The sequence below is a fragment of the Podarcis cretensis genome (genome assembly GCF_951804945.1).
Source record: "Podarcis cretensis genome assembly, chromosome: 8".
Lineage (NCBI taxonomy): Eukaryota > Metazoa > Chordata > Lepidosauria > Squamata > Lacertidae > Podarcis > Podarcis cretensis.
This window is the reverse complement of record NC_137177.1, coordinates 66,403,890-66,417,286: the sequence shown is the minus strand read 5'-3', so window position 1 is coordinate 66,417,286 and position 13,397 is coordinate 66,403,890. Positions and strand designations below refer to the sequence as shown.

Sequence of the window (13,397 nt, the reverse complement as noted above, 5' to 3'; positions counted from 1 at the left end):
CCTGGAGGGGGTGTTCCCCCTGCCCTCTTCCTCCGCCAGCACTCTTTTCCTGCCCAGGTCAAATAATCCCTTAGCTCCCCCCCCCTGCACTCTTCCTCTCCTTCATGCCCAGCCCTCCAGTGTTCTCTTTCCCTGCTCTTTCCCACTCACTTATGGTTACATATATGGCTTGGGACCAGGCTACCAGGAAGATTATAGCTCTCTACACAAGCCTTCTTATGTGCTGAGATCCTATGGGGAGCACCTTCTCTCGGTCCCATTGACTTCAGAGACATGGCTGGTAGTGACACAAGAGAGGGAAAGTGCCTTTTCTGTGGCTGAACACTCAGTTTGTGGAATTCCCTTCCAAGAGAGGTGCGACTGGCTCCCTCTCCATTATCCTTCCATTGGTCGGCTAAGACCTTCCTGTTCAGACAGGCTTTTGGAAACTTAGGAGCAGGCATGGCTGATCACTAGGCTGCCGTCAGGACAAGCTATACAGTGGTACCTTGGTTCTCGAACTTAATCTGTTCCAGGAGTCCGTTCGACTCCCAAAACCGTTCGAAAACTAAGGCGTGGCTTCCGATTGGCTGCAGGAGCTTCCTGGACTCATGGCAGAAGCCACATCGGACGTTCGGCTTCCGAAAAATGTTCACAAGCCGGAACACTTACTTCCAGGTTTGCGGCGTTTGGGAGTCGATTTGTTCGGGAGCCAAGCTGTTCGAGTACCAAGGTACCATTTTACTTTGGCTGCTGGTTCTAAATTATGTATTTTAATTGTTGTTTTTAACTACCTTGCTTTTAAATGTTGGAAACTGCCTTGAATCACAGCTTGGGAGAAAGGATGGACAGAAATATCATTATTATTACTACTATTTCATTGCACGTGGCCCCTAGAAGCTTATGCAGTTGTGAGTGAGGCTCTAGGCCTGCAAGAAAAAGTTCCCCACCCTTGGCATGCTGGCTCCCTCCCCTCTAGAAAGTTGCTTTTGCTTACCTATACTTCATGCCGGTCGTTTGCGCTGTACACTCGTCCAGGGATAGCCCGTGCATCCGCAGGAACTCCTCCCTGATTCTGGCCTGGGCTGCCACCCGGACATCCCTGAGCCTCTGCAGTTCCACCGTGTCCGTCTGCTGGATCTGGTGCAGCCCCCACTCTGAATGGCACCTACTGGCCACGCTCCGGAGGCTCCCGCTGTACGTCATGGACAGCATGATGCTGCCTGACGGGGGGATCTGTGAATTTCCCAGGCGTTAAAAGGAATCGTGCTCAGGTGAACCAAACTCGCTTCCTAGCCAAAGGGGCCCAAATCAACGTGCCACCAACACTGCAATAGTCTCCCCTAGCTGGCCTCCAATTCACATTGCTTTGACTAAGCCAGCCTGCTCTGTTGGCCACAGAGTATGCATGCTTCAGAACCAAACTGGGTTCATTATCGGGTGGGAAGGAAAAGGAACCAACTCTGGGCCCTGTACAAATAGGAATGGAGTTAAGTGCACCAGGGCTGCTGGAAGTTTGCTGTAGGTGTGGTAGGAAACATCTGTGGCACTCCAGATGTTGTAGGAGAACAGTTCCTGTTATCCCTGGTGATGCTTGCTGCAAGGAGTGATGGGAGTTGCAGTCCAACATCTGGAGGTTGGCCTAAGCTATCATTTGACAGTACATCTCCAGCAATGGACAACCCAAAGACTCAGATGCTGGGTGCAAAGGCAGAACAAAGGGTGATTTCTCTCTCCCCTGCCCCGACTTAAATCCTGGAGAGCCGCTGTGAGTCAGTGTATACAACACTGAGCTAGATGGACCAATTGGTTTCACTCTGTTTAAGGCAGCTTCCTATGCAGTACATTGTCCCCAAGATCTGTCCGTTGGTCACTCTGGAGCATGACAAAGAATGTTGGGAACTGCCTTTTCTGCACATCTTAGCCAAAGTGTTCTGACTCTTGATTGGCAATGGAGGAATAGTCATCAGCATTGCCAATTTGACCAGAAAAACTATCACGAAACCCTGGCCTGCTTTTCACTTTAAGAATTACAGGGAGGTCAAATATGGTCACCTGCTACTGCCTGCAGAAACAGCAGCTGTTAAAGGCAGAAGAGCCAGGGAGGTTAAAGTGTTGGCAACTACGATTGCTGGGCCTTGATTTTCAAAATTTGGACCTGCCTCCCATGCAGGGCCGGATTTAGGTTTGATGAGGCCCTAAGCTACTGAAGGGAATGGGGCCCTTTATATGTCCAGCTGTCCTTTGTCAACAACAAATTGTCGCTGTTTTTTGTGTTGAATATATGCCATATGGTAATTGATGGATCTAATAGGTATCTAAAGCCATTTGCACATGCAGAATGTAGGGACCCTATATATAGAAATGAGAAAACCAGTGATATTTTAGGGAGCAGGCTAGCAGGCAGGGCCCATTACTTACATCATAGGAGCCTACACAACACAAAACACTGTTGCTGTATGTAGGTTTTATTTTATTTGTTTTTTATCTTATATTTTGGAAATGTACATCTAGTTATTTCCCTTTAATTTTTTTGGGGCCCCCCAAGAGAGTGGGACCCTAAGCTATAGCTTGTTTAGCTTATACATAAATCCAGCACTGCTCCCATGCTCCAGGGTAATGTGTACGAGCCAATGCATTTCCCATGGCTGAAAAGTTGCTGGACTGCAACACCCATCATTTCTCACCACCAACCATGCTTGTTGGAGATACACTGGGAAATCAAGCTACTGAAATCAAGGCAAGCTTGCATACTCTTTGACCAACAGAGGTTGTTCAGACCCAAAGATTTCCAGCTGCATCCTCAACAGGTTCAACACACCGACAATGCACCCTTCCATGAAACCAGAAGAGGGTTTGTAAAGGTCACACTGAGCCTGCTGCCTTCATCCAGCACCACATCAGAGTCGCACAGGAACCGCCACTGCGTTCTTAGCAAGTACAGACCCATTTTGGGGGATGGGTGAGAAAGGGTTGTAGCCAAAAGTCAAGGAGACAGAGCAGGAGGGAAAAATAAAAAGGGGGAGAAGGGAGAAGGAAGCACAGGAAAAACAAAACACAAAGAGCCTCAAAAAGATTCTAAATAGCTTGGCACTATCTACTACGGAATGGAAAAAAGAAGAACAGATCTCAGGATGAAATGGGTAGATGGCATCAACACAAAATATGAATGATTTAGACAGTTACTGTGTATGAATGATTAAAACGCAGACTTGAAAACCTCCAAACCTTATTAATATACAACAGATCTCCATCCAACCAGGGAGGGCATGTTAGGGCAAAAAAAAGGTCTTAATTTCACAAACATGGTCAGGGGGCTGAAAGGGCAGTGATGGATCAGGAATGAGACCTTGGGGTCGTAGCAGATAGCTCAATGAAGATGTTGACCCAGTGGGAAAAGGGCAAATTCCATGCTAGAGAAATTTCTTAGGAGAAAAACTGAAAATAAAAGCACCACTATCATAATGTCGTTATAGAAATCTATGGTGCGACGGCATTCTGAATGCTGTTAGATGGGCCACTTGCTTGACTCAGCAGCATTCTTCTTATCGTCATGACAGAGCCCGAGTACAGACTCCAGCTTAAAACTTATCAGAGCATCTTAAATAGCCAAGCGTCACCCAGTGCTTGAGGGACCATGGTCAACCTTCACAGCCAGAGACAGCCTACTTCCAAGCACCAAGTGTTTCAGATGAAACAGAGGGGACCTTCTTTGCTTCTTAGAAGACGCATGCATGGGATCTCAGCTGCTTCATCCTGCCTGCCCTGCAGGTGCTTGCTTCCTGCAGGTTTCATAGGTCAGGGATGGGGATCCTGTGGTCTTCCAGCTGCTAATGGGCTCCACTTCCCAGCCCCAGCAAGACCTGGAGGGCTACTGGTTCCTCAACCCTGCTGTAAATGAATGTCTTCTCGCTCAACTGAGAAGGCTACATTTTCAAGAAAGAAGATCTCATAACCTCTCTGCACCAACCTTGGTGCTGCATTCCTCTACCCAAGCCAAGCTTTTCAGCTGCAGTGGATCCTGCCAGGCGGCTCAGACCTTCAGCTGGGGCTGATCCAGGAAACATCTGCCCTCAACAGACATCAGGGCACAGGGTTTTTCTCTTCACTGCATCTGCCTAAGGTGTCTTGCTGGCTGCCCCAGACCACCAATGGTGGGAGAGGGCACCAGAAACATTTCTGGAGCTCTGGGTGCATTTTGCATTTCTCCAAGCAAGGAGATGGGGAAAGAGCGTGACCACACATGTGGTGGTTTGTGCGGTAACCTCTGTCGTGAACTTGTGGTGCTCAGATTATAGTGGACTTGAGCTCTTTACCACCATAGCTACTGCTTTTAGAAGCCGATAGGAGCACGGTTCAACTAAATTGCTCCCTGAAATCTAGCTCTCTGGTAGAGCAACTGCTTTGCACGCACAAAGTTCTAGGTTCAATCTCCAATGGCATCTCCAGGTAGGAAAGATGACCTTGCCTAAAACTCTAGAGAGCCTTTGCAGCCAGTCACGGGTCTAGTGTTTCCCAAATTCGGGTCTCCAGCTGTTTTTGGACTACAAATCCCATCATCCCTAGCCAGCAGGATGGGTAGTCAGGGATGATGGGAATTGTAGTTCAAAAACAGATGGAGACCCGAATTTGGGAAACACTGGTGTAGACAATAACAAGCGAGGTGGAGTATTGGTCTGGCTCAGCATGAGGCAGCTTTTTAAGGATGGAGGGAGGACAGATGAGACAGAGGAAGGGGCTCTGTTCAGAAAAGGCCAGCCAAAATGATCAAGGAGGGGATGGAATGACTCCCCTGTGATGAAAGGATGCAGCATTCTGAACTCTGGAGAAAACACGAATAAGAGACAGCATGGTAGGAGTTTATGAAATAATGCATGGCATAGAGAAAGTGGACAGAGGAAAGATTTTCTTCCTCTCTCATAACACAGGAATCTGTGGACAGCCAATGTAGCTGAATGTCAGGAGATTCGGGACAGATACTCAGCACAGAGTTAAATTACAGAACTCATTCCCAAAGGAGGCAGGGGTGGCCATTGACTTGGATGGCTTTAAAAGAGAACTGGGCAGAAAAGAGAGAGTTGGGGCTGGTCACTGTACTGAACTAAATGGACCAAATGATCTGACTCAGTATAAGACAACATCCTTGGTTCCTGCAACTTAGGTCCACTGTCAATTAGACAGTGCATCTGGACAATATTAGTTATTATTATATAAAATATTATATTATAATATTAGTTGTTATTATTATAATATTAGTGGATGACAGGAGTGCCTGGTGTGCTCTGGTCCATGGGGTCACAAAGAGTTGGACACGACTAAACGACTAAACAACAACAACAATTAGTTATATATCTATATATTAATGTATGGAAATGTAACTGATTATATTTGTCGTATTATACCATACCTTTCTTTCTTATTTTATTTTCTACACTTTTTTCCTCCTCGTTTTCTTTGTTCTTTCAGCCCTTTATTTTCTGTTACTGAAATTCATTTAATCATCATCTTAGATCCACGGTCATTCACATTATTATTAGTCTGAATAATATTTTGATTCCAATTATTATTAAGGTGATTTTTAACTGTAGGAGGTTAAGTCCATTGCATGGGGACACTGTATGTATGTATGTGTGTGTGTGTGTGTGTGTGTGTGTGAGAGAGAGAGAGAGAGAGAGAGAGAGAGAGAAGGGTCGAATGACTGGAAGGAAATGTCCCTTTCTGTCCATTTCCTTCCCCATTCCTTTGTTCAGGGATAACAAAGCCCCTTCGCTGCATCAGAGACCGCTGTGCAAATTTTGTCACACTGAACCTTGGGAAGACCCGCCAATGGGCATCCCTGGCCCCCATCAAAAGGGGATGCTCTGGGCTTGATCAATACCCATTAGGCTTCAAGAGGAATGAAGGATCCCCGCGAAATTTCATTTCCAATCAATTGCACTGAAATCCTCGAGTTTAGGACGATAAAGGCAGCACTCGAGGCTGTTAGAGTAGCTGAGACTGCAGCTTTTAAAGGGATCGTTGATATCAGCAAGGGAACCCGCCTTCTTTCTATAGTCTGATTCTTTGGTCCCAAGGGGAGTGGATAGTGAGAGGTTGCTCAATCCAGTTCCTCTGTAATGCAATCTGGGGAGGGCTGGAGATATTGCAAGCGGTATGCCCCCACCTCAGTGGCCCAGGATACAGATATGTTGAACCTGTTTGTGGCTCACGGTCTGGCTTGCTGATCCAAACAGCTTCTAAGACAGGGGTGGGGTGGGGGTCATTTTCCTGCATTTCAGGGGGTTGGGTTGGATGACCTTTGGGGGTCCCTTCCAACTCTACAATTCTATTCTTCTATCCGTGGCCCTCCAGCGGTTGTTGGGCTCCAGCTGCCATCGGCCAGCATGATGGCCAATTGTCAGGGATGAAGGGAGCTGGTGTCTATCAACCACAGATGTTCTTTGCCGATGTTCTAATCCAGCATCCCTCAAAGCTATGGTAGCTGAGGCACTGAAATGAAAGCTGGGGGCATGTTTAAAAAGGTAAAGGTAAAGAGACCCATGACCATTAGGTCCAGTCGTGACCGACTCTGGGGTTGCGGTGCTCATATTGCTTTACTGGCTGAGGGAGCCGGTGTACAGCTTCCGGGTCATGTGGCCAGCATGACTATGCCAATTCTGGTGAACCAGAGCAGCACACGGAAATGCTGTTTACCTTCCCGCCAGAGTGGTACCTATTTATCTACTTGCACTTTGATGTGCTTTCGAACTGCTAGGTTGGCAGAAGCAGGGACCGAGCAATGGGAGCTCATCCCATCAGGGGATTTGAACCGCCGACCTTCTGATCAGCAAGTCCTAGGCTCTGTGGTTTAATCCACAGCGCCACCCGCGTCCCGGGGGCATGTTTACAGGGAAGTAAATTTCACTAGGTGCAAAACGGCTTGCTCCTGGATAAGTGCAGCGGGTAGTGGCAGTGGCTCCATCAGGGCAAATCAGAGAGTCAATGTGTTATAGCACTTAAGAGTTACAGACCAAGACTTGCTTGGATATGAATCTCACCGGGAGACCTTGGGCCAATCACTGCCCCTCAGTCTAACCTACCTCACAGGGTTGTTGTGAGCAGGGGGAGAACCATGTATGCCACCTTGAGCTCCTTGGAGGGGAAAAGGTGGGAATATAAATGGAATAAATAAATCAGCCCCCAGCTGGGAAAGCAGCTCTAGACTGCAACAATTAGCTGATAAATTGATTAGCTAAAATCCTCTTGATCATTGAAGCTTAATGTGGGAGGATTCCAGACAGATAAAAGAATGGACTTTTCCGTGCAGAAAGTTCTTCCTAAGGTCTAGTTGGAATCGCCTTTCTTGTCATTTGAATCCGTTGGTTTGGGTTCTACCCACAAGAAAACAAGCTTTCTCCATCTTCTATGTGACAGCTCTTTAGATATTTTAAGGCGGCTCTCCTATCACCCCCCCCCCCCCCGTTTCCTCTCCTTAGGGCGAAACATTCCAGGCTGCACACATTCCAGCCTGCCAATATCCTCCTTAGATGTGGTGCCCAGAACTGGACACAGTATTTCAAGTGGGGTCTCTGCCTGCCCCCTTGGTTATTTACACACAAGTGTCTGGGAGGATCAGAGTGCATATTGGACAAGGGTTGGTATTCTGCAGCCTTAGAGTTGCATGCAGCCCTTACCCTAATCTCAAAAGCGCTTTGCAAGCAATCAGCTCTAGACTTCTGGAGAGGGGGGGGGGGTGAGTATCAGAAAGAGAAAGAAAGGGGAACAGAAGAATGGGAAGAAAGCTGGCCCCACCTACTGCTTATATATGGCCTGCTATAGAATATTCCCAAGAGAATGTGGTCATTAGCAGGAAAAATGTTACCCACCCCTGGTATATAGCCTGTGTAGTGGGCATGCAGCAAGATGTGCTAGTTGGTGCATGTTTAGACTGACTAATCTAGACTATCTGTGTCCATTTTGGGGCATCACAGATGTGGAAGGTGTGCTGAGAAGGGTGACCATGTTCTGGAAACCAAGCCTTTTGAGGAACGGTTGACGGAGTTGGGTATGTTTTGCCTGGAGAAGACTGGGAGGTGATACAAGACCCATCGTCAAATATCTAAAGGGTTGTTACAAAGATGGGAAAATCCTGTTTCTTAGGATCCGAACCAATGGATTCAATTTACAAGAAAGGAGATTCTGACTAATCTTTAGGAAGAATTCTGTGATGGAAAGAGGTTTGTAGTTTTTTTTTAGCTTTTTTCATTATTATTATTATTATTATTAAGGAATTTTCTTTTGTAATTTTGGTGTCTATATTTATTTGAATTTGTTTAAAGCAAAATTAAAGTATTAAAAATAAAATTTAAAAAAAGGAAAGAGCCGTTTGACAGTGGAATGGACTCCCGCAGAAAGTGGTGGATTCTCCTTCCATGGAAGTTTCTAAACAGAAGCTGGATGAATCTTTAGCTGTGATTCTTGCATTGCAGGGGGGATTGGAATAGATCTGAGGTCACTTTCAACTCTACAATTCTAAGAGTCTGTAAAGGAGATTTGGGAGTGCAATGGAAGCCCTTCCTTCAAGAAGCTGAAAGTGGTAAAATTATCCTCATAGCAACCCTCAAAGCTAAATTAAGTTGAGACCCTAAGCTTCCAGGGGCCACCCAATAAGATTCAACTCCAGGCAGGGTTCAAGGACCCTGCTTTCTCCAGCCTAATACTCTGGCCATTCCCTTATGCTCATTCTTCTTGAAACTCTCAAGCACATCAACTCCTAGGTATGCAACCAACCTTGCATATGCGGTCAAAGGTTTATGGGCATTCTGGGCAATCCTTCAGGAATGGTAAGTGTGCGGCATAGCAGGGTTTATTAATTAAATTAAAATAATATGCAGAAAGGGAAGGAAAATGACGCACAGCCACATAATGCACAAACAGAAAATTCAAGGGAAATCAATCTCAGATCTGAAAATAACATACCATTTTCACGCAGAGACATCCCTGGACCACATAGAATACTTAAAAGAAATTAAATACAGGAAGGCATTAGGAGTGAATTCCTACAGCCTCAGCCATTTCTGGGATTTGAAACCAGTATCTTCTGGTTGCTTTCTTCCTTTTCTAAAATCAAAACTCACCGCTGCCCTGAAACAACAATAGCCGCCTGATTCTGTAAGGGTTCAATCCTGCGCACGCTTGCTAACAAGCAAATCCCATTGAACTCAGGAGTTTATTTCCGTGTTTTAACCTTCAGGCTGGGAAAAGCGAACGGAACCATTCCATCTACAATGGAGGTCGGTTGGAGTTCACCATAGCTCTCTGCCCTTGCTAGAACCTGTCTCACCATACAATGCAAAAAATAAAATAAAAATCCAACCATCGCTGAAATCTCTCATCTTTCCTCAAATTCCAAACATCTCATACTTATCAAAAAACAAAAACAAACACACCACCCAAGTTTTGCATCCCTATCCCCGAAATTTAAATAACCGCAAAACCTCCTGGAGAAGATGCCCTGATGTCAAGCGGAGAAAGATGGAGAATCACCTGGGGGGAACCATCTCTGAATAGATGCTGGGTGGTCAAAACCCTAAAGGAAGAGGCAGCCACCCTTTTCCCCACCAACAAAGGCTTCCTCGCCATCAAGACCTCAGGATTCCTAGCCTCTCTCCTGCAAAACAGTGAAATCTCCAACAAACCTTGCCCTCGCTCTGGTCCCGATCGCTCCGGTATCCGCCCAAACTCACCCGGTTTCTCGGAATCCTGCTCATTAAATAAAAGTTCTAGCTCGTTAGGTTTTGCACGGAGGGCTCTTAACGAGCGCACAGGCGTGGCTTTCATTAGGGGAGTGTCGACGCCAGCCGTCAAGCGCTATCCTGGACTGAGGCAGGTCCCTCCAGAGTCAAAGATGTTTAGCAGCAGATCCATTAAGGCCTATTAAGGATCTCTCTCCCACCCCGCCCCACCTCCCCTTTACCAAACGGGAGCTAAATTATTCAGGATCCTCTCGTTCTAAAAGCATTTGGGGAAAGCAGCCGATTGATGAGGACTGGCGTCCATCACTCACTTCTTCTCGGTGCAAACCTGTCAGGTGCAGAGAGAAGGTGCCTTCCAGGCCTTGGATGCTGTCACGGCGGCGATGGAGGCAGAGAGATGGGTTGATGGATGGCTCGGGATGGGCCAGAAGTCTCTCTCCCTGCTCCTGGTAGAGCCAGAAGTCAGGAGCAGCTTTGCCAAGGATGGGATGGATCCCTTTTCCTTGGCAAACCACAGTATGGAGCGAAAGTCACCTTGGCTAAAAGAAGCAGCGGCAAACTTTGGCTCTAGTCAAACTCAACCTTCTTGTTGCAGGGGAGCGGCAAATTCCCTAAGCAGAAATTGCACAAAATGGTTTCAGCAGGGACAAATGCAAGGTCCTCCACTTGAGACAGGGATCTTCAGGTGCACAAATATAGGATGGGGGATGCCTGGCTTGACACATGAAAAGGATTCAGGGGTCTTGGTAGACCACAAGGCTAACATGGGTCAACAGTGTGGTTGAAGCGTGTGCAATTCTAGGCTGCATCAATGGAAGCATACTGTCCAGATTAAAGGAATAGGACCCTCTCTCTTCCGCCTTGGCCAGACCCCACCTGGAGTCACTGCGGAAGCCTGCTGGCAACCAGGACTTCTGGAAAGTATTCCGTTTGCCCAGAAAATGCACCGCAATCCTTTCCTTTTCGGCAGAGAGAGATTGTCCCTCGGGTACAGATCTTGGGATTAAGGCACACCCTATCTCATCCCCTCCCCCAAATAATTTACAGCCTAGTTCGAAATGTTAAGCCAGAAGTAGGCAACCTAAGGCCCATGGGCTGGATGCAGCCCAATCACCTTCTCAATCTGGCCCACGGACAGTCTGGAAATCAGCGTGTTTTTACATGAGTAGAATGTGTCCTTTTATTTAAAATGCATCTCTGGGTTATTTGTGGGGCCTGCCTGGTGTTTTTACATGAGTAGAATGTGTGCTTTTATTTAAAATGCACATCTGGGTTATTTGTGGGGCATAGGAATTTGTTCATTATTTTTTTCCAAAATATAGTCTGGCCCACCACATGGTCTGAAGGACGGTGAACTGGCCCACGGCTGAAAAAGGTTGCTGACCCCTGTGTTAAGCTATGTGTCATCAAGTGACCGTTGATAACGATGGGCGGTATTTACATCCTGTCTTAGAAACCGATTTTGAATGTCACACTGCGGTGTGACCAAGGGGTCATAGAAGATAGGGGTGTCACCAGAGGTCAAGAAGATGGTTTATAAACCCAATGGCAAGCCTGTTCCTTTATCATATAAAAGCTTGGCATGTTCCCCTGGGAAGAAATAAGGGGCTATTTTGGAGGAGCAATGGACAAGCTCTCCCATGAGAAGATTTTCCACCCCCCACTAAAAAAATCCTAGCCCTGTAACATACACCCCCTACAAAAACTGCCTCCATATATTCATTGCATTAACTCATCTATAGGGTTAGAAGTACTACCTGGAGATGCCAGGAATGAACCTTCTGCACATGATGCAGGTAATAGGTCACTGATATAAGTGAAGTAGGAAGATGTCTCACGTGAAGCCAGGCTATTGGTCCATCTACACCGACTGGTAGAGGCTCTCTAGGGTGGTAGAGCAGTGTTCTGCTGAAACCCGGCCTCCAATTCATCAAAAATGCCCCCTCCCTCAAACAGAAAACCCCAGAGGCTTCCATTTCTCTGGCTTTAATGAGCTGTGGCATGGGAATGGAAACGGTGGTGGATTCTGCGGGAATGAGAGCATCACCCATTTTTGTCCTCCCTTTTGATTTATTTTTTTTAAAGCAATGTCCTTCCTTGTTGCATTTCTCATCATAAAGCAACACTCTGTGTTCTTAAGGGGAGCGCCATAGCGCAGAAGGTAGAGCCCTTGCTTTGCATGCAGAATGTCGCAGGTTCAATCATAGAGGGGACCACAACGGTCATCTAGCTCAACCCCCTGCAACGCAGGAATCTTTTCACACCATGTGGGGCTCGAATTGCCCTGAGATGAAATGCCTGCCATCCCCACTAAAAGTGCACCAATAAATAAATAAATCTGCAGGTTGCAAAAGGTGCCAGACCATGTACAGAGGGCCCCCGGGATTCTACTTGAGAGCCTGGGCAGAACTAGAACCACAAACAGCTCAAAGGTCAGCAGAAAAATCAGGAAGGAAAGGAACGATATTGAATGCAATTAAGACAATTGTTTTAAGAAGCAGAGAGAGAGAGAGAGAGAGAGAGAAATTTTTTTCTGCTAGGCAAATAACATGCATATTTGCTTTTTAAATATTTGCTGATCTTAGCTGTGCATAAGTGATCATTGTTTTATGCTGTTTAGTGTACACCTCTTAAGATACTTTTCTAGTTGAGCAATTCATGATTTCCCCTCCTGAACAAAACACTAAGTGGTATCCATGTGAGCGGGAGGGTTTTCAGCACCGGGGAGAGGAGCGGGGGGCTTCGTGTGCAGAGACCCCTGGTAGCCAGACTCCATTAGGTCAGCCAGTGGCACATTCCCGAGCAGCGATCCCGTTAATGCAGAGATTTCCGAGGCTAAGTGGCTGTTCTACTCTCGAAGCTCAGAACGAGGCTGTTTCGCCTTTTATCCCTCTCTTAATGCATTTTCCCCGATTAACAGGGACTGGACGGCCTCCCAGACTCGCTCTGGGGAAAAGCTAATTGGTCTGGATTTTGCCAACACATCAGCACCGACGTACATCCCACCCCCCCTTGCCAGAAGAGCCGTGCGGGCTGTTGCGTCGGGTGGTTGCTGGCGGCGAGAACTCCGGATATCCAATTATCTCAAGGCCCCCCAAATGCTGCTGCATCACTTAAAGCAACAACTACGGGCAACTCTCTTGAAAGGTGGGAGATGATGCAAACAGACCCTTGCTCTGCCTGAGAGCTTGGAGCGCTGTCTGCCGGCCCTGGGCGGGATGCACAAAGGATCTCACCTGATGCAAAAATTGTTTCTAGGTTGCAGAAGGACACAGCCAGCAAGGACACGTTCCCTGCGTGCATTTCTTAAGTGGGCAGGGGGAAGTTTTTCTCCCTCTCTCATCACACCAGAACCTGCCTCCACTGTCAGAGGTGGCAATGCTTCTGAATACCAGTTACTGGCAGAGCACAAGGTGGGAGAGTTGCTCAGGTCCTGCTTGTAGGATTCCTGATTGGGGCATCTGGTTGGCCACTGTGAGGACAGGATGCTAGACCAGATGGGCTATTCAATTGCCTTGGTGCAGCAGGCTCTTTAGATGCTCTTATGCGGAAGGCCCCGAGTTCGAATCCTGGAAAGGATCAGTGGGCAGGCAACAATACTGGACTAGGCGGAGCCACAGCCTGATGCAGGACGCTCTCAATGTCCACCCCTCTCCAGAGCCTCCTCCGCTCTGAATGCTGTGT

At 47.1% G+C, this 13,397-nt stretch overlaps 1 protein-coding gene across 7 annotated transcripts in view; it reads right to left on the bottom strand.

Annotated features, from left to right (window-relative positions):
- KCNAB2 (potassium voltage-gated channel subfamily A regulatory beta subunit 2) overlaps positions 1-13,397 on the bottom strand; it is a 104,942-nt gene that overhangs the window by 49,957 nt on the left and 41,588 nt on the right. The window contains exon 1 of one of the 7 annotated variants that reach the window (XM_079987147.1): positions 977-1,209. The exons of the other annotated variants lie outside the window; for them this stretch is intronic. Coding sequence (XP_079843273.1) covers positions 977-1,194 — 218 coding nt within the window. The 5' untranslated portion in view covers positions 1,195-1,209. Of the gene's footprint in view, positions 1-976; positions 1,210-13,397 lie in introns of those variants that run through there. 7 annotated transcript variants of the gene reach the window in all.